Consider the following 19,386-nt stretch of genomic DNA (forward strand, 5'->3'; position numbering starts at 1 on the left):
TGTGAATTTGGATTATTTTGTTCTAGATTCGAATCACCTCCACATACTTTGTTTAGTTAGCCACGTGATACTAATAGTGGATTCAAGTTGAAACTCAAAACTTAATCCACTCATTTTAAAATTAGATTGGCAGTTTTGGAGTGTTTCACATTTTTATATAGTGAATAAATATGAGTGATCATATAAATTTCACCAATGGCATTCTTATCAGAGAGCAAACACAGTCGATTATAGAAAACATTACAACCTCATGCTATCTACGAAAATAGACTTTAAATGATTTCTCCAAAGTTTCATTTGGTTTTTGTGACCAATTATGGATTTTTATTTTACTGTTTCATGTTAAAAGAATTTATCATAAGTTTGATATAATTTCTGTGATATATAGTTCAAATGCTAGCTACAATATAATTTCATAAGGATTAGGATTCTGAGAAATCTAATATACTTCACCAAGTGGTTTTTCGGTAGTACAGTACAAGTTCGGTTGAAGAGTAGTGTGATGAATTAACTCATGAGTTAATGTTTTAGTTTGCTTAGCTAGAGCCGGCTCATGACAACGATGAACATAGGCCTAATGATAAGTTGAAGTCTAATACAGGCGTTGTTTGAAGGACTTTCTTTTAATTAGTCTCCATTAAAACCGCCTAGAAGTCTAAGTTTGTCCGGCTCTATAAAAAATAATTGGATGTTTTGAAAATGGCGTAAGATGACAGGATATCGGTGAATGACATATACCAGATCTATTTATTTACAATTGACTTGTTTAGGTATATACAAGGAAACACAAATTACTCTATTCTTGTTGAAATTAAATAACTAAAGGCAAACTATTAGATAAGTCAAACACCATGCAACACAGACTGATTAATCAATCACTAGGTAGCAACCAATGTTACGCTTGTATATATTACATTACGGTGATTGGGTTCTATTGGTCAAACTGTCCTTCAAATCCCATGGTGAGGTTCGGTCCCTTGAATACTGCAGATAAACTTCCCCGACGAGTAGCAGCTAGCGCGAAACCTGGGTACATGGCTTCCTTCCAGTTTTTTGTGATCACTTAACACTATAGAACATAATTTATAATTATTAGTTGCATAAATTACACTGCGACAAACTAAAGTATTGCCATACGACAGAATATTATCTTTTGAGCAAACGATCATAAAAGATTAGTCTTTTGTACAAAAGAAATTAATATTAACTACAAAGAATGCTAGTAAAACCAGTATAGTTTTGAGTACCGGTATAACACATAATTAAATCGGCGATAGAAAGTGGTTTAACCAAAATGCCAAACTGTTGGTCACTGAAGTAAAGACTTGCTTGCCACAAATTGTGATTTATACTATTGTATGGTTTGAACAAAATATCTACCAACAGTTTATTCATTTATTAAACTAATGAATTTACATACTTCGATTATTAGTTTATTGTAATGTGAAATAGATTAAAGATGTATTTTGAATTATATTTATGCTAACTAATAATTCTTCATAGTCACAAATCGGATAATATCTTTCAATGTTAGTTGGGTTCAGACAGATGTAAGGTGATGTAGTAACCAGTGTTCACTACAAACTGTTTTATCAATACTATACAAGTTCACGTGGACAGACTAAATTGAAATTGACAATTAAACCAGACATCACAATAGTTACTATACACAAATTTAAAACAAATAAATATATTCATCAAAAAATAATAATAAACACACAAACGCATATTTCACTGACGTTGGGTAGTGAAGAAAATGCATTATCATTAAACAATCAATTTAGTTATAGATTATTACAAAGAATTGTTATTAGTACCCATCTTACTGGCTACTATATACCATAAAAGAAAAAGAGGATACGTTAACCCTTATTAATATGTCTTTATAATTTATTTACTTTAAATAAAAGTCAACGGTTACGGAGAACAAAATGTAAACATGGTAGAAAATAAAACAATAAAGGTACCATGAAGTGACAATATTGATTTTAACAGAGAAAATGAAAGCATGCCTTCAGTGAAACGTAAAATGTTTCTTTTTATTCCATGAAAGAACAAAGAAGGGTAAGCAAAATACTAGCGATAATAATAACGGCGACAAATATATGCAAAAGCATAAATATATATTTACTAAAAATGGATAGGTATTCCATCAAATGATCCATCACATTACACTAGTAACATATGATCAATGGGAAAATGCACTGTGTACATATAAAATTGTATCATATGTATATATTATGTGATAAACTCCATTGGAAATGTGTCATTACACATATAAGCACACAAGACTGATTAAGGTTTTTCAATTATGAATTAAAATGAACCTCATTTATCGTGTATTTTCAAAAAAATTATCAAAAAAAAAAAGATGATCAAACTAAAATTTTACAATTTAGATATAACGAAACAATTTGATATGATAAACAAATTGAAAAGTGAACAATGAAAAGAATGAAATGTATATATCACTAAATTTATTATTATTATTTGTATACACAACTACTACTGTTCTAATTCTAATAATTACTCAAGAAAAAAATGTATACAAAAGAAAATACAACATAAATTGTAGGATTTTTGAACGGTGCAAACGTAGAAATGAAAAAAACCCCAACAAAATAATCAGTAAATAAATGAAAGAATAGACAAATTGAAATGTAACAGAATGAATGAATGAAATTTTTTCTTAACAAAAATTAATTCAAATGAAAAAAAAGATCAAGTTAGTTGTTTAGTTTCATCTGATTTGTTGAATCAAAATGTTTTGTATATGATAAATATAAATAATATGCTAGACAGAAAAGATATACATATAGTATACATGTATTATGTATCATAAACCGATTACATGTGAAAGTATACCTATCGAGGTGGTGGTGGTGGTGGTAATGGTGAGGAAACAAAGACTAACACTTAACAAAAATCACAGTAGAAATTATTGATTCTTGTCACAAATGATAATTGATTGAAAGTAGACTTTTAGCAATAGAATTTAAGTAGTATAAGGGAAATAAGTGTATTTTAACTGTGTGTACAAGTGTCTATTTGTTGTGATACAGTTGGATTATAAAAGTTACAATAAAAAAAGAAAACAACTTTACAATAACAATAGTACAAGTTTTAGACAATATGTTATTGAAAACAAACAAACAAACAGTATTATTATTAATAATAATAACAATAGTGTTTTTTAATGATGATATTTAGTCATTGTTATTCGTATACAATTTATATATATATATATATATATATATATATATATATATATATATATATATATATATATATATATATATGCATAAACAATTATGAAAGATGAAAGGCATTTTGACCTTCATTGATTGCATATAATAATTTGGAAAGCATTAATGCTTTAGATGAATAATCTGGAAGTTTTAAATAATTTTGACATGTCATAACAGAAGGTAAATGATGATCAGCATTTTCACCTGTCTCTCGTTTCATTACAATTTTCAATGGAGGTTTTAATGCACGAAAACCTGTGAGAGAAATATATATATATATATATATATATATATATATATATATAGAGAGAGAGAGAGAGAGAGAGAGAGAGGAAGAGAAAGGAAAAATTAATATTATCAATAATTCTAAATAATTTGAGCATTGAGTAGATGATCATTAATAAGAATAATATGTTGGTAATATCCTAATGAGTAGAAACATAAAATTTTTCTAATGTTTTGTAACTCAGTGTGTAAGCCATTTCATCGGAGAATAAATAAACAAATTAAATTAACACGATATTAAATAGTACAATGAAACAAAGCAAAAATATTTGGTATAATCAATCAGAAACAGATTTGACCAAGATCAACGTCACGTCACTTCGGTCAAGGTGACTAATATGAAACATGATGATGTATTTGTGTGTTTGTTAATGGGTGCGAAAAATGTAATATTTGTAATGTAAAAAGGTAGAGGTGAATTTATATGTGATATGTTAATAAGATCAGATATAATAACTCAGATAAAAGATTGTCCAAGTTGGATTCAAAGTAACGACTTTTTTTCAATTGAAGGAAGTAGAATTCGGCAATGTGTAGGAGGCTTTCAGCCAATTGCTTTTCTTTGTAGTTGTACTCATTAAGATGTGAAAAATGCATTATTTTTATTATAGAATTCTTCGCCTTGGTGAAAATGATTCCTTTGTTGCATCATAAAACTTTGTTCAACTCATTCTTCCAATTAATCACATCAATATGTCTTTCTATTTCAACTATTTTTTAGATTACCAATCTTGTTTTTATTTACAGAGCTTTACTCATTATTACTTATTATCAGCGTTTACTCAATACGTAACAACTTGTTTCTACCCCTTTGGACTTTCGTTACTACCAATGTTATACAATATTCTCTCACGTAAGGTGATATATATTTACAATATTTTATTCAGTTTATTAAATTTATGTACACCTTTTCTATACTATACTGATTTGTGATCATAACAACTTCCAACTTAACTCTTTCGTGTAAGTAATGTAAACCCATTTTGTAATTGTGATTTTTATATATCACAAGTTGTAAGCAGATGACAAGAACCAAATGAAATAAAATGAACTCGTGATATTCTGCTCAAATGTTTGTTAATGTACTTATCGATAATTATTATTCATATTCGATAATAACAAAAATAAGAGAGTAAATTTTAAAAAAAATATTCTGGTTCAGTGGACAAGAGGTTAAAAGTTCATGTGTTAGACCGAAGATCCTCGTGGCGAGGCCATGTATGTTTTATTGGTGAGGAGTTCCGTATTAGGACAAAACAACTATCCGTTTTTTCCAGGTTTTTAGTGGATGCGTAACGCATTCGAAACCATACGCTATCAGATTCTAGTTTCGATTATTAGATTGCCTTAATCTCACTTTTGTGTTATGTCTGATGGTTGTCGATTGATTTGATCATCAAGTGTAAGTGCATTCCATGTGCTTACTGAATTGTTGGCTTAGTTACTCTATTGTTTTCTCTTTCAGAAAAGTTCACAGTCCTCCAGTACATAAGGTAACTTTAGGCTAGACGAAGACCTACCAGAGGTTGAAAATAGGTCAGCTTGTGATTTCAATAGAATCTAATAATTTCCACAAACCTCTATACTGACTATTCATAATTGTCAACTGGTTGTCTAATTTTGCAGTCACTACTGATAAAAATTAAATGTAGCCACATAAAAAAGTGGGAAAATGTTTAGTACATGCATATGTAGTTGTCAACGTATGTACAAGACCATAACCACATTTTAAGTATAAACCTTATCCGAACATTATAACCGAATAGGTAAGCTATAATCGGTTAATTAGTAAGAATCTATGACGTCATGAATTCATACGACCTAGAAATGAATTTCCTCTAATAAAATCAACTGATAAGTGAATTAAACTTACCACCAACTGGTAAACGAGGACTGCCAGTCACAAACTGTACAAATAATCTTCGTTGTTCTGGAGTGAACTCAGACATAATTTCAAATAGAAGACGAATAGCACGTGATTGTGGAGTATAGCCATGATCACAACAACATGATTGAGTTAAGCTTTGTACATCCCAACCTTCTTCATCTGTTGATGAATAATTTTTGTCCAATAATTGCATAGATTTCATTTCACCAGTTTGATTAATTGAAAAAGAATTAAATCTAGGTGATGATTCACCGCAGAATAAATTCTCCATTTCATCCGGTTGAAATAATGTAGTTAACCGTGAACGAACATTAGGTAGAACCGAGTCGAAACCTTTTAAAACTGCTTCCATTTGACGGCCTGCACCTTCAATAACTAACCAATGAGCAACTAAACGAAGGTAACAGCTTAAATTAGAGCCTGTAACATTAGTATGTGCACCATTTTTAATTAACTCCACCTTTGAAAAGGAATAACAGATAACGAAAATAACATTGGTTATGTGTAGGTACTGATCGACAAAAAATATGATATGAATAAAAATCACCTTTAGAATAAAATTTGAAACAAATGTCTTGATATTAGTAATGTCTCCGAAAACAAAGACTACCCCCCCCTCATTTATTCACCTACGATAGAATCTCTGTAAGTGTAAACAGTGCGATACAATGTATAACACTCGAGCGGTAACAAATTATGGATGGATAGCGAAAAAAATAATAATCACCACTGGTTTATAACTCGGTGTAGATTATAGAGCACGGTTCAGTCAACTAGCTGGAAAATCTTTGAACACCACTTGTTATTGAATAACTGCATTCTTATAGTTTGAAACACCACAGAAACATCGTGTATTAACAAATTAATAGTATGTAGGTGTTGTGTCAAGTATGATGCTCTAGATTAACTACTAAGTTAGTTCAGTCGCATACATTTTATTTGGACTAATTGAGAACTAACTGAGAAACAATTCAGGTATTTAGGCTATTTACATGCTTTTAGGTTAATTAAGATATATTCCCGTGATCATCTAGTTAGAATTAAACGACTGGAACTAATAAGCTGTATTAATCTAAAGACAAGTAGTATAATAGTTTGACTATAATTTTATCGTTAATCATTACTTTGTACACTGAAAAGTCATGTAAATTATAAATATTATGAAATTTGCCACATGTAACATTTTAAGGACTAACAACAAGTAGTAGGAAGAAACAAACCCAATAAATGACGTGAGAATATCTCTACCCTCGTCTCTTCAATTTCTAATTTTGTAACTGCTAATAAAGAATACTGAAATGAAGTAACTAAAGAATTACTATTGACTACGACACGTCTGACGATATATTGAACTAGATTAATAGTATACACTGTTTCCAACTTTTATTCATATAGAGATGATGAAAACCTCCTGGCTCACAAGTTTATAAGATAATCGTAATTTACATGGTTGAAGATTTTACGTCATATAACTGAAACGAATAGCAGTGGGGCAAGTGTAAATTTGTTTCTGATTTCCAGCTTGTTAATCTACTTTCATAATCGAGAGGTTAGTGCATCTGGGTAGGTGCGTGAGTGATGAGATCAATTCACGTTTAGTGAAAGACAGAGCGGCCTGTGCCAATCTGGGCCATCTTTAATGCCGTCGTGATGTCACTCTGGTTGTAAAAGGTCGAATCTACAACGCGTCGGTGAGAGCAGTTTTGCTCTATGCTTGTGAAACCTAACCTCTCCGAGTTGAGGACGTTAGACAACTCTCAGTGTTTGATCATCGTTGTCACCGAAGGATCGCTGACATCCAGTGGCAACACCATGTTAGTAATGCAGAGGTTCGACATGGTGTGTTCGGCCACAACGAAGACGACTTAATTGGTGTCACCATCTTGAAACATGGACTTCGATGGCTTGGAAATATTCTACGAATGTCGTCCCAGAGAACTCGGCGTAGTGCATTATTTGCCAACGCTGGGACTGGTTGGAAAAAGTGGAGAGGTGGTCAGTGTATGACATGGTGTTGCAATATTAAAGCTGTACAGGACTGATTTTTGTTGGTCCTTCACGATTCCCTGATTGGAGTCCTAGAGATAGTGTAACACAGTAGCTTGAGACGTTATCAAAAATGGCTTAGAATAGGAGCCAGTGATCCTGCTGTCAATTCATAAAAATGGATGTAACTACTTTGACTATAAGAATTCATTGTGGTTGTACCTTTGCTAACTGAACTGCCTCTCTCATTATTATTATTTCACTGTCATACACTTGTTTCTGTTCGTTATTGTACTCCTTTTTTTGTACGCACTTTATGTTCTCTGTCTTCACATTCTCATTGTTATTATGTGGTGCATATTTATTTGGTGCCCCTTTGTACCAATATTTGTGTTCAAATAAATAATAAATACTTTCATAGTGGTGATGTGAAATATGACAACTTAGAACAATGTACATTTGAGTCATGTTTCTTTGTTGTTTATAAATTTTTGACCCTATGAGAAATGGGGAAAACTATCTTCATTTTAAAATAAAAAAACACAGTTTAGCAGTATTTTTCGATTGGTTACAATATCGAAAATTACACTCAGTAAGAAAGATTTTTTTCAGTTACTGAATAACGATGGTTATCGTGTTCCGATGGAAATGGATTTCCGTGTCTAGTTTAAACATTATGAAACCGTTTATCACATGATTTATTTCATTAAAATGTATAACACACAGGAAATTGTGTTGAAATGTACCAAAGAAATGTTTTGCGTTTGGTAGAAGATATATTTCTTTGTATGATCCGAATTAGTTATAAATACAAATTTCTAAAAACAACTAGTGATTTAAACAATGAGAAGTGTCAATGAAATATGGAATATAAAACAAATTCTCAATGACGCAAATATCAAAATCAGATTGAAATAGAATACGGCATTCACGCTTCTAATGTATGGAGATAATCAAATTATCACCTAAACAAATTTTTCTTTATCTGACTACAATAATTTATCTCAGTAATAATTATAATTAATTTTACAAGAAATAAATTACTGACAAAACTTTCTTCTTACCTCGTAACCTGGAAGTGTGAAATTTAAGCATAAATCATCAATTTCATTGTCCAACATGGTTAAAGAAGCTTTAATTGAATCCAACTTTTGTGTATGATGATGATGGTGATGTACACCTTTGATGTTAATTGAATTGTTTAGATAAACTCCCCCCAATGAAACAGATGATGGAAGATTTGAAGCATCTAAATTCGATAATTGATGGCATAAAGTTTGACGACGATTAACCAACTCTGTTAACTGTCTTATGTGTCGACCCAAGTCTGGATCAATTAATGATATATCACTTGGTAAAATATGACCTTTCCGGACGGCATCACTTGCTGTAGGTGCTAAGAACCATTTGAAAAATCCTGGTGAAAAAGGCAAATCTAATCGTCGCCAATCTAACAATGCTCTGGCTAATAAACGACCAAGAAAATTAAATTTTCCGCAAACCTAACAAAAATTTATAAGAAAATATAGTAGATACCTAAAATAATACAACAAAATACGGCACATAAAATGTTTCAAAGAAGTATAAACTATTAAGCTTGATTCAAACAAATACGAGAATGAATGAATAGAGAGCAGTACGCAAACAACATAGTTTGATCTTGAACGTAATTAGTTTCGGTGTTTCAAAGTAGTCATGTAAGCTATTATTGTCATGAATACTTGGATGTCATTCCAGTGACAATTATCAGTACAACTTTCTATTCATATCCAGCGGTCTTACCAGCCTTTACCGGGCTTGATATGACATCTTTAAATAAGTCCACTCAATAGTTAATGAATGCAAGTTCTTACATCCGAACAATGATAGATCTCAACATCTTGTAGATATTAGTCCACAGTGGTCTGTAAAGTAAATTACACCAATGTTCTTACCAGGCCTGTAAATATGTGATGAAACAGACTAAAAACAGTGAAAGTGAACATGATGAATTAAAAAGTACTCGACTTTGAGCCACAATTTATATGTGGGGGATATTAATACTACCTAGCTAACTAAACCAAAGTGCGGTAGGACTCCAACTTGCAACCTAGTGGTTGAGAATTGAATGCTTTAACCAATAAATCATTACTCCATTAAAATAAACATCCCTACGAGGTACTGTTGGTTGTAACAGACTTAGACTCCACGAAGGGTTATTTATTGTTTTTTCTACTAAAGAGAGAAGTAAGAACAGCAGAGAATCGTTATAAAAACCTATAAACAAGACAGTTTATTTTAAAACAATGTGAAAAGAATAAGCGAAACTCGTTTTGAAGTATACGAAGACTAGATAAGTTGAATATTTTTATAATTATCAATAAGTTGCTTGATATTAAAATAGACAGAATACCTCTCGTATAACTGAAGATTTAGTTTGTCTTGAAAATGGACGAGGATAAAGTCCAGGCGCTGGAGCAATCAAATATCCATCCGAAGTAGATTCACAACCATGCCAGAGATTTAAATTAGACTTCATTAACAAACGACTTATCAATGTGTAAAATTCTAGTGTTGGACCAAGACCAAATCCAACTTCACCCTCAAAAGCAATTTCTAATACTGCACGTGAATCACCCATTTCATTTAATGTCATTTCAGCTTGTTTCAGTAGACGTTTTTCATCTCGATTAACGGTAACTTTGTGCCGGCGAAAGTTTGGTGACAAGGCCAGGCGTAAATGATATCTTCCACGTGTTCCTAAATTATTTCTTCCATTATCTAGTCTGTTATGTTCTTGAGAAGACGCAGATGATAGTCCAGAACTGTGGTCAAATAGTTGTGTGTTAAATGAAGACTGAGAGAATGCGTTAAATTGAGCTAGCAGAGATGCAGAGTTTGATGATGAACTAGAATTGACAAGGTTAGTCATACCACCTACTCCACCATGTAAACCAGTAATAAATGTAGGCTGATTATCATGAATACCATGGGATAACAGTGGTGTAGGACTTCTTGTATCTATTTGTTCACGATTTTGATCAATATCAGAAGTGTAAGAACTTGCCAAATCCTAGATAATAAACAAAAGTAAATTACAATTTGTAATTAGTGGTATAGCCGATGTTCTAATAAAAGGTGATACATGAAAAAAGAACGTTTAAAACTTTGCTGGATGGAATGGTATATAAATGAACACAGAAATTAACTACAGTAATTCTCTACCAATGCAGAATAATGTCTCAGCTACTACTAAAGTATTATCTTCAATACTGATACTACTACGATGTACAGTTAAATAAGTACTTACAATCGGATAGAAAATATATAAATTGCAAATGAACATAAAGCACTACCTACTACCACCTTACTTAAAGGTGTAAATAAACAAAAAAGAATGAATTAGAATAGCAGAACATTCAGCAAACAGCAAGCTGAATGGTTTTTAGTAAATTCATCAACCGATCTAAGTTAGAGTATCACTCAAAACCACGAAGCACTGAACGATCGTTTCGTCCTAGCAGCGCTTTCAGGTTCCCATGGTGTTCATAATTTCAATGAAATTCAACTATATCCACAGCTTCACATTGACAATTATTATGTGCTCACTAGTGACTAGCTTCCAGAAGAAATTTCTGGAGTTCTGGTAAGAAGCCGTAACCAACGGAGCTAAACCGAGTCAAGTATGAGGCAGTTACCCACCGAAGAAAATAGAAGATGGTCGTCCAATGCCATCGAGTGATTAAGGTTAGACATTAATACTGTTAGATGCCTATTGCTGAAGATTCCCATACTAGGAGGAAATGGCCGCTGAATGCTCCCAGGTTTCCAATGGTGGTCGAACTTAGATCAATTCATGATTTCAATGAAATACAATAATCTCTATAACCAAATAATGAAAAATGAATGATCTTTTAAAAGTTAAGTATTAGTTTAACAGACGGCATGTCAATCATTTCTATGTTGGAAGAGAAAAAAATTAAAACCGATTTGGACACATCAATGTGGCAGCATCAACAGTAGTATTGAATTCGTTGGTGATACAAAATAATTATTAACTCCAGTCAAATATACACACAAAATTAATTAGAACTTCATGTTGTTACTATTGTCTTTTCAAACAATAATTTTAATACAACAAATGATACATATAAACAAAGAAAGAGTATTGATTTACAGTTTTGATTAAAACGTTACAAGAATAATGACACTCTGATATTAGATGAACCAATTTAATCAAAATAAAAGAGAATGTTAGCTTAAACCTTAGTAACAAATTAGGTAACCTTACATACTTTTCAGAACACCTTCAATGGCAATGAGAATTATTTATTAACAATTATCAAGGTCAGATTGAAGAATACATTGTTTTCTGTCACTATGGAAATAATTCCGAAATAATACAGTATACGACTTATAAGTTCAACGGATAACACTCAAAAAGGAATAGTATTAGGTATGGTAACTACACATTTCAAATTACTATGAAATGGACTTATTAGTGATTATTCTACAGTCCCACTAACACTTACTGATTACATGATAAATATAAAATATGTGCTCAAAATTCGTAGACAGGAGGGAAACCGGTAATGTCAAGTAAATTTTTTGCATGAGATCTAGCTATTACCAACAAGCCTGAACCTGAAGTTTTTCTCTAAATATCATTCTTAAAAAATGTGTGGGTACACAGATCCACAACAATTTCTTTTATTCCATTTAGAATTAGTCACTCATTTTGTGTACAAATATTCTGTAATCTTGAAAAAAATATAAAGTGATCCAATCCAAAGCATATCTCCCTAGCAGTTTGTCGAATTGATAATTTGGATTTATTCGTGGTAGGTAGTACGTATTATTATTATTATTATTATTATTATTATTATTATTATTATTATTATTATGGTTTACAGTAATACTGTTATCAGTTGCTTTTAGTTTTTAAACAAGTGGCAATTTATACAACAAAGAACAGAAAACTTAACGCAACACAGTACAGTGTTGTGTATGTGGAGTTTTTCCAGATAATAAAACATAAATTTCTGAATATATTAAGTAATCCAACTGACTCTACCTGAAATCTGAGTAAAGCTCGATTACGATCAAAATTATGAGCATAGAAGAAGGTCCTTCGAATATCAAAAGGAAACAAGAATGGGCATACTGATATCAATTGAATCAACCAAGAGGGCAAATTGCCAGCCAACACACTGAAAACATCTTGTAATTGACGTTTAGCTTTGACAGCAAGTTTTTGACTCTGAAATGATTGCTGTACAATAATGCAAAATAAAAATGAGTAAGTTATAATTACACAACTATCATTGATCACTTACATAGTCTAATATTCAACTGTCAACATGAGAAACGCTTTCAGTATTTAGTTATTAATAATGCAAGTAAAGACAGCAGTTTAAATGAAAAACAAACCCAGCTTGTCTTAACAGGACAGTTGAACAACTTCCGCTTACAAGTTGGTGGCTTTGTGGACGTTTTCCACCAAAGCATTTACCACGTAACTGATAGGCCAAGCAAATCTCTATATTTTCAAAGACCTTAATGATAAAATTTCTAATTGACGTTACTACTTAAGTCAAACACATGACAAAAAGGCAATACAGTTGATAAGTCCATTTCGTACATAACTAGAACACTTTTGATATAAAGTCGAGTAACAGATTTATAGTCCAACTGACTGTAATTTAGAAGACGTAAAGAATGTAGTGACAGTAGTATAACCTTAATGTTGAGTTAGGGAACACGATGTCTTCTAAATTCTTATGAAATTTAATGTAGGTAGATTTATAAGCATTTAATTGGTCTTTCATTTAATTCAATTATAAGTGAAAAAAGTAATCAAACAGCATACATTGTATATTCTAAAAAAAAGAAAATAAGGCTCGAAAAAAATCGGGAGAGCATAGTTTTAAGACATTGAAGTCAGGTGATTACAAGAATTTCTGTTGTATTGCATCGTATGCAATATATATGGAGAGAGAAATTCACACATTAGTATTTTGGGTTATTAAGTTCTGAATGACAGGCAGAGAACTTTTCGATATCCTACAAGTGGAGTATAAATATATAAATTTATTATTATTTTTAATCATATTGCACTTAACGTTTAACATTAACTGTTCAAACTTTGAATGAACACAATTACACAGTGCAACTGAGAGTAGTACAGTAAAAGCGACGTACTCGGATTTACAGATCATTAGTACGGTTTGATACCATTCACAAAATTAGAACACACAAAGTGCATGGAATTACAAAGCAATTTTCTTTTGTTTTCGAGAAAACTGTCAATTTCGCAAGGTACAAAAAATTAAATTGAATAAAAATTAATTATCATTTCCTAAATTAGTAACGTATATTTCTTTGACTAACTGAAAATCTCATCATTAGGAAAATAGAAACTTATCATATCATCCAAGAAACCATCTGCTACTATAGCTACATACATAGATATTCATCAGAAGTTGAATAGACAAAGCAACATTGTCTTTTGCTTAGCACACAGCTGTGGAACGAAGCGATTGAATGTAACGAAAACAAGAAAAATATACTCATTTTACCATCGATGCACTTAAACAATAGTCGTATGAAATAAAAAAAACAAGATGAAAGTTCGAGTTCGATATATGAGTTTAGTGTGGAGTTGAAATTATAAACATTACTTTAAGTGAACAAGGCATGGATTATTGCCGATAAGTTAAAATATATCATAATGAATAGTCTACATACAGGGAAATGATCAGACTTAAACATTTCACTAGTTTATAAAAAATCTTAAATCTCACTCAAGACAGTTAATATAGTTCAGAATATATATAACATAACGAAATGAAATCTGTTTGATCTATTCGTTTGTTTCCCATTGTCTATGTTTTCACTACTTTAACAAAATACAAAATTTGTGTTGTGAAATTTTTATCAATAATAACTAGGCAATTATTTAATACAAGCTGATAATTGTAGAAAAACAAAAAAAATTAGCGAACGATTGTATAAAGTTAATACTGGCAAAGACTTACTGAAGAATAAATTGGAAAAGGATCCAAAGCATTATGAACTGTATACCATAAACGATTGATGTTATACAATACACGCAAGAGAGAAAGGGTTGTTGATAAAGGGTTTTTTGAAGAATTTAAATTCACCATATCCGCATTCAACAGACAATTTGGTTGTCGATTCAAAGAGCCGCAATCACATCGAATGTCAGTTAAGAAGCCTTCAGGTAAATCATTAACTAGGAAGTCAAATAATGGATTTTGGGCCAACTGAAATGTTTGACCATATGGAGGGATATGTTTTTGTACTGGGGATAATGAATCAATGACTGTATTAGTTGAACTTGGAGCTGGGCACTTTTCAAGACTGTCTATATGATCAGTGTCAGTTTCACTTGGACGTCGGTGTTTAAAACACGTTATTGCTGCACTAAGGCTTAGTGTAGTAGGAAATGATGGTGTTATACTAGCTTCACCGGAATCACTGATATCTTTAGGTGATAATGAAGCTGAAGAGGGAGATAAGGAATGACCCGGAAGTGATGACGAAGAAGAGATATTATTATGTTTACCACTAGTATCGTGAGATGAAGAATGATAAGTGACTCGATATTGAATAACATGAGTAAGGCTCCAAATAAAATGACCAATCTAAAAAAAAACCAGAGTAAAATATAAAATCTGAGGCATAATAATGATGGCTAACTGAAAACTAAAATTACTACAGTAAAACAGTTACACAACTTTTAAGTATCTACTAAAGGAAGGTAAAACCTCTCAAAATACTTGAGCAAGAAAGGCAAAATAGCATCAGTATATCTATCGAAAATATATAAGATCTAAATGCAAACATATGGATTGAGTGACCTTCTCGTTAATTAAATGTAAGTATGTAACATAACATATCAATTACTAATTATTTTTAAAAATGACTCACTAAATTTTCTTTCTCTGTCTGTGTCAAAGATAACTGCTCAGAAATATCAAGCGTTTGATTGTGAGAGCCACAATTATTTAGTACTGAATTAACAGCAGAAGAATAAGATAAGATTTCCGGGTTAAATTTACGAACTGCTTCATATAATGGAATGTCTGAAGGCAAACGGTGACCGCCGATATAGAATGTAATTGTAGGTCGTAATTTACCATGATAGATAAAACTCTCTTCACTTCCAATTGGCGATGAAGCATTCGATGTAGACGACAACGAAGGTGATACAGCATTTTTAAACGAGCGAGTTTGAGGCACATGGCAGCTATAAATTCCACCACTTCGACCTCGACGAATTGGTCCTTTACGAACTGATGTTGTAGTTGTTGTAGTAGCTGAACTATTAGCTAGAACGCCAAGAGTTGTAAAAAGAGATCCACCTTTTAATCTCCTGTATCTACTTGTAAGTTGAGTAGGAACTGAAGAAACAGGCCTAGAAACATACGCTGAAGTTTCGGAGTTCGTGGTAACGATAGTAACATCAGATTCCTTTTGGACAGTCGTTTTCTTGGATTTACGTCTACTAGAGATTACAGAAGTATCGATACTCGGATTATCATCTGATGCCAGTGGGTTTGTAACAGAACGTAAAAAGTGCGAAAACGGAGTAATTACTCGTTCAGGAACAGCTAGTGAAGTAGATGTTGAACTAAGTATATCGGAAATCGAGACGTTAGTAGTAGAACGCCTTCGGACATTACGACAATCAGTTTTCTTGACAACAAAAGCATTAGGATTTTCAACTGAGTGCAAGTTAGATACATTTGGCTTTTCAATTCCACTTCGAGTCATCAAAGGTAGAATTTCTGAACTACGTTGTAATAAGCTACGTAATCCTCTTTGAAGTGAACTAGAAGTAGAAACAGATGTTTTCGATGAAATTGGTGTTTGTGTACAACAAACTGGGGATGTTAAATGTACATTGGGATTTGTAACGATTGATTGGTTAAGTGTAGAGCGTTCATGGGCAGGGTTATCAGAAGAGACAAGAGATAACAGTGAAAGGTATTTAGCATAAACGTCTGATTTTAGATGTCTTGGACTTCTACTGACGGCTGGTTGTATATGAATAGAAGAAGTCATACCTGATGACTCGCTAGGAAGTAAAACAGATGGTTTGGGAATTCGACTGGACAGATTTCTCTGTCGACGTTCGGGTGTCACAGCCTTTATATTACTTGTGTTCACAGCAACAGCCGTTCGTATATATGTGTCTGAGTGTTGAATATCTGCATGATTTTTGAAGGGTCCTTCGACTGATTCCAAATCTCGTAATAATGAATGAGTATGAGAATCCATATCTTCATCGTCATTATCTGTCGCTTCATCAACTAGTTGTGATTGTGGTGAAGTACAAAGATCATCTGCAATATGGTCAATAAATGTTTCTTGAAAACCTGTCAAATTATAATCAGCTTGTTGCGAAAAACCATTCTCTTGAAGAACACTGTTCACATAGTTACGTTGTAAGAGCAATCGCTCAACATTCTAGAGAAAAAAAAAGATGATATAAATTCAAATTGAGTTAACATAATTAAGTAAGAGTACAAATTAATGAATTCGGGTATTTCCAATAATCGACTTGATACTAAGTATTCTTTTTAATAGGAAAATTTTTAAACATTTCTATAAGTATGTAATTATGTAAGTATACTTGGTCAGACAGTCGATTGCCTGAATTGACACAACAAAGAAGACACACATAATGACAATAATATAACAAAATAGAAAAATATGTTCATATAATTAGTGGTATTATGGAATTGTAAAGACTTACCTGAATTGTGGCCAGAGCAGTAATACGCAATGGTAGAAAATGTGGTAAAGAGGAACATGTCTCAGTTGTTAACGAGAGCGAAGTATTTGCTGAATGCCCAGATGATGTTGAGGATAAAGAAGATTTGCGACCGCTCTTAGAGTTTGTCCCAGTAATTGGTGGACTAGTTGGATGACTCATTAGTGAATTACTCTCGTTTATTGTACCATCTGTTTCATATATACGATGAAGTTCAATACGCAGTATCCCTGGAGTAGGAGCGGTTACTTGAACAGATCGGGAGGATGGGCCAAAAGCATGATGAGTTACAAATTTCGAATCTGTGCTTGCTGAATGCCAACCGGAATTTGATGGATCTACCCTATTATTGCTATAATTAATGGGAAGAGGATGGGATGCTTTTACAGATGTTTTCATACTACACACTCTTTGAGTAGGAACTTTATTAGATGACCGACCAGAATTGTTAACTCCAACAGCTTTCGGAGTATTATGTTGTCGTGATGACGACAACTTTTGAGCACTACTAGAAGGTGAGGGTGATGGCAAAGTGTTGTCATGATGTACTCCAAAACCATCCATAATATCGGGATTACTAACATTTTTAAAGAGATCTCTTCCAAACATTGAGAGCCACTTATCAGCTGGAGGTAGCAGTGATGGAATAGTATTAACTTGAAAATGTTCATGTCTATGTAAGTAAGCCAAAAGGCATTCTATTAAGGCTCCAAAAGCTTCGATCCCACGAGATGAGTTATCGTCATGCTTCAATTCTGAGTTCAAATGACATTCAATCACGCTTAACTGACTTAATTTACTATGATCGGACAAAAACAAATCTGGTATAATTGACAGAAAATTAAACCAATTTTTATAACCATTCCATTTACGTCCATTTATATTTTCTAAATTTAATGTTGGACTGAATCGAATAGGTGTGGTAGCTCGCCGGCCAAGGAACATCTAAGCATGAATTAATAAAAGATGGATGGTAAATAATTATTTTATTCGGGCAAATAAATTTCATTTATTAACTGATTAATACTGAGTGGAATATAGAAAAGTCTCAAAGAGCGCTTTGTTTTAATTAGTTAGTATTATTCATAAAGTTGATGTGTTACAATTAATGCTATTTGAATAGTCTGCATTTATTTGATAAATTATTTTTGTACTACCAGTAAACAATATTTTCCTATATTTGCTGTGAATTAACAAATGATTTTATGAAAATAAACTTGGCATCAAGTGTTTGAAACATTGAACATTATTACTAATGGTTACTGTAACTGGAAAGATATAAGGAGTTAATTAACTCTTGACTAGAAAGCTATTAGCACTTAATGACTAAGTGAAGAGATAGCTTGGTGATAGATGCATTTGACTTTCAACCACTTGGTCGTAGGTTTTAATCATGTATTATATGTCTCAGTTTGAGTAGCCATGTATGATAGATATGTACTTGTTAAATGAGTTGTAAATTATTAATGCTTTAAATCCTGTCATCCAATCACTATTCATAATAATAATAATAATAATAATAATAATAATAATAATAATAATAACAATCGTATTGAATCCATTTATTTATATGCATTAGACTATACTGTAGATGTATATTTGAATCGATTCCATAATATATAAATTGAACGAAAAACATCAAGTTTATTTTCAGCGTAGAATGTACAATTCACAAAACCAATACAAACTAATCTCAGATATGCAAATATTTTGTGATGTTAGAAGATTTTCATTTCAGAATACAAAATAAATTAATTAGTAATAAATTTGGACAATGCAACGTGAAGATGAAGATTATCGGAACTATGTAATAGCACAATATATTCTGAACACAAAAGGTACTTGTGTAGTGAAGGAGAACAAAAGTGGGGAGAACCAAATTTATTTTAATACAACATTACAGAATATCTTGGTAAAATCTGAGAACTATACAGTAAATAATTCATTTGCAAACTTTAAATTGTCTCAGGCTTGATTGTTCCTTCATTTCCACAACAATCACTCTCTATTCTCATTTTCTTCTTTCCGGACTTCTTAACCTTCTGCCGCCAGGCATTTAACTTTTGATTGGTGATACATACTGCTTATGATCTGTTGACATCAGTAGCACACACCGCACTTGTTAAGATATTTATTCAATAGGATTAGTTGCATTTGCATTGGAGATACTAATGAGGGGGAAGTTAAGCTCCTAACTG

The 19,386-nt window shown here is 32.0% G+C and overlaps 1 protein-coding gene across 2 annotated transcripts in view; it reads right to left on the minus strand.

The window, feature by feature from the left end:
* Positions 1 to 1,598: 1,598 nt before the first annotated feature.
* TRIP12_1 (Ubiquitin-protein ligase) overlaps positions 1,599 to 19,386 on the minus strand; it is a gene marked incomplete at its 3' end in the record, with an annotated part of 49,966 nt that continues 32,178 nt past the window's right edge. Inside the window, exons 16-23 of one of the 2 annotated variants that reach the window (XM_012940671.3) lie at positions 17,171 to 18,133; positions 15,340 to 16,881; positions 14,424 to 15,053; positions 12,461 to 12,658; positions 9,800 to 10,459; positions 8,472 to 8,909; positions 5,407 to 5,881; positions 1,599 to 1,663 (exon numbers count right to left, since the gene is read on the minus strand). In XM_012940671.3, the coding sequence (XP_012796125.2) occupies positions 1,599 to 1,663; positions 5,407 to 5,881; positions 8,472 to 8,909; positions 9,800 to 10,459; positions 12,461 to 12,658; positions 14,424 to 15,053; positions 15,340 to 16,881; positions 17,171 to 18,133 (4,971 nt within the window). Of the gene's footprint in view, positions 1,664 to 3,274; positions 3,504 to 5,406; positions 5,882 to 8,471; positions 8,910 to 9,799; positions 10,460 to 12,460; positions 12,659 to 14,423; positions 15,054 to 15,339; positions 16,882 to 17,170; positions 18,134 to 19,386 lie in introns of those variants that run through there. The other variant, XM_051218324.1, reaches the window with a different exon arrangement.

Source organism: Schistosoma haematobium, chromosome 1, assembly GCF_000699445.3.
Source record: "Schistosoma haematobium chromosome 1, whole genome shotgun sequence".
Lineage (NCBI taxonomy): Eukaryota > Metazoa > Platyhelminthes > Trematoda > Strigeidida > Schistosomatidae > Schistosoma > Schistosoma haematobium.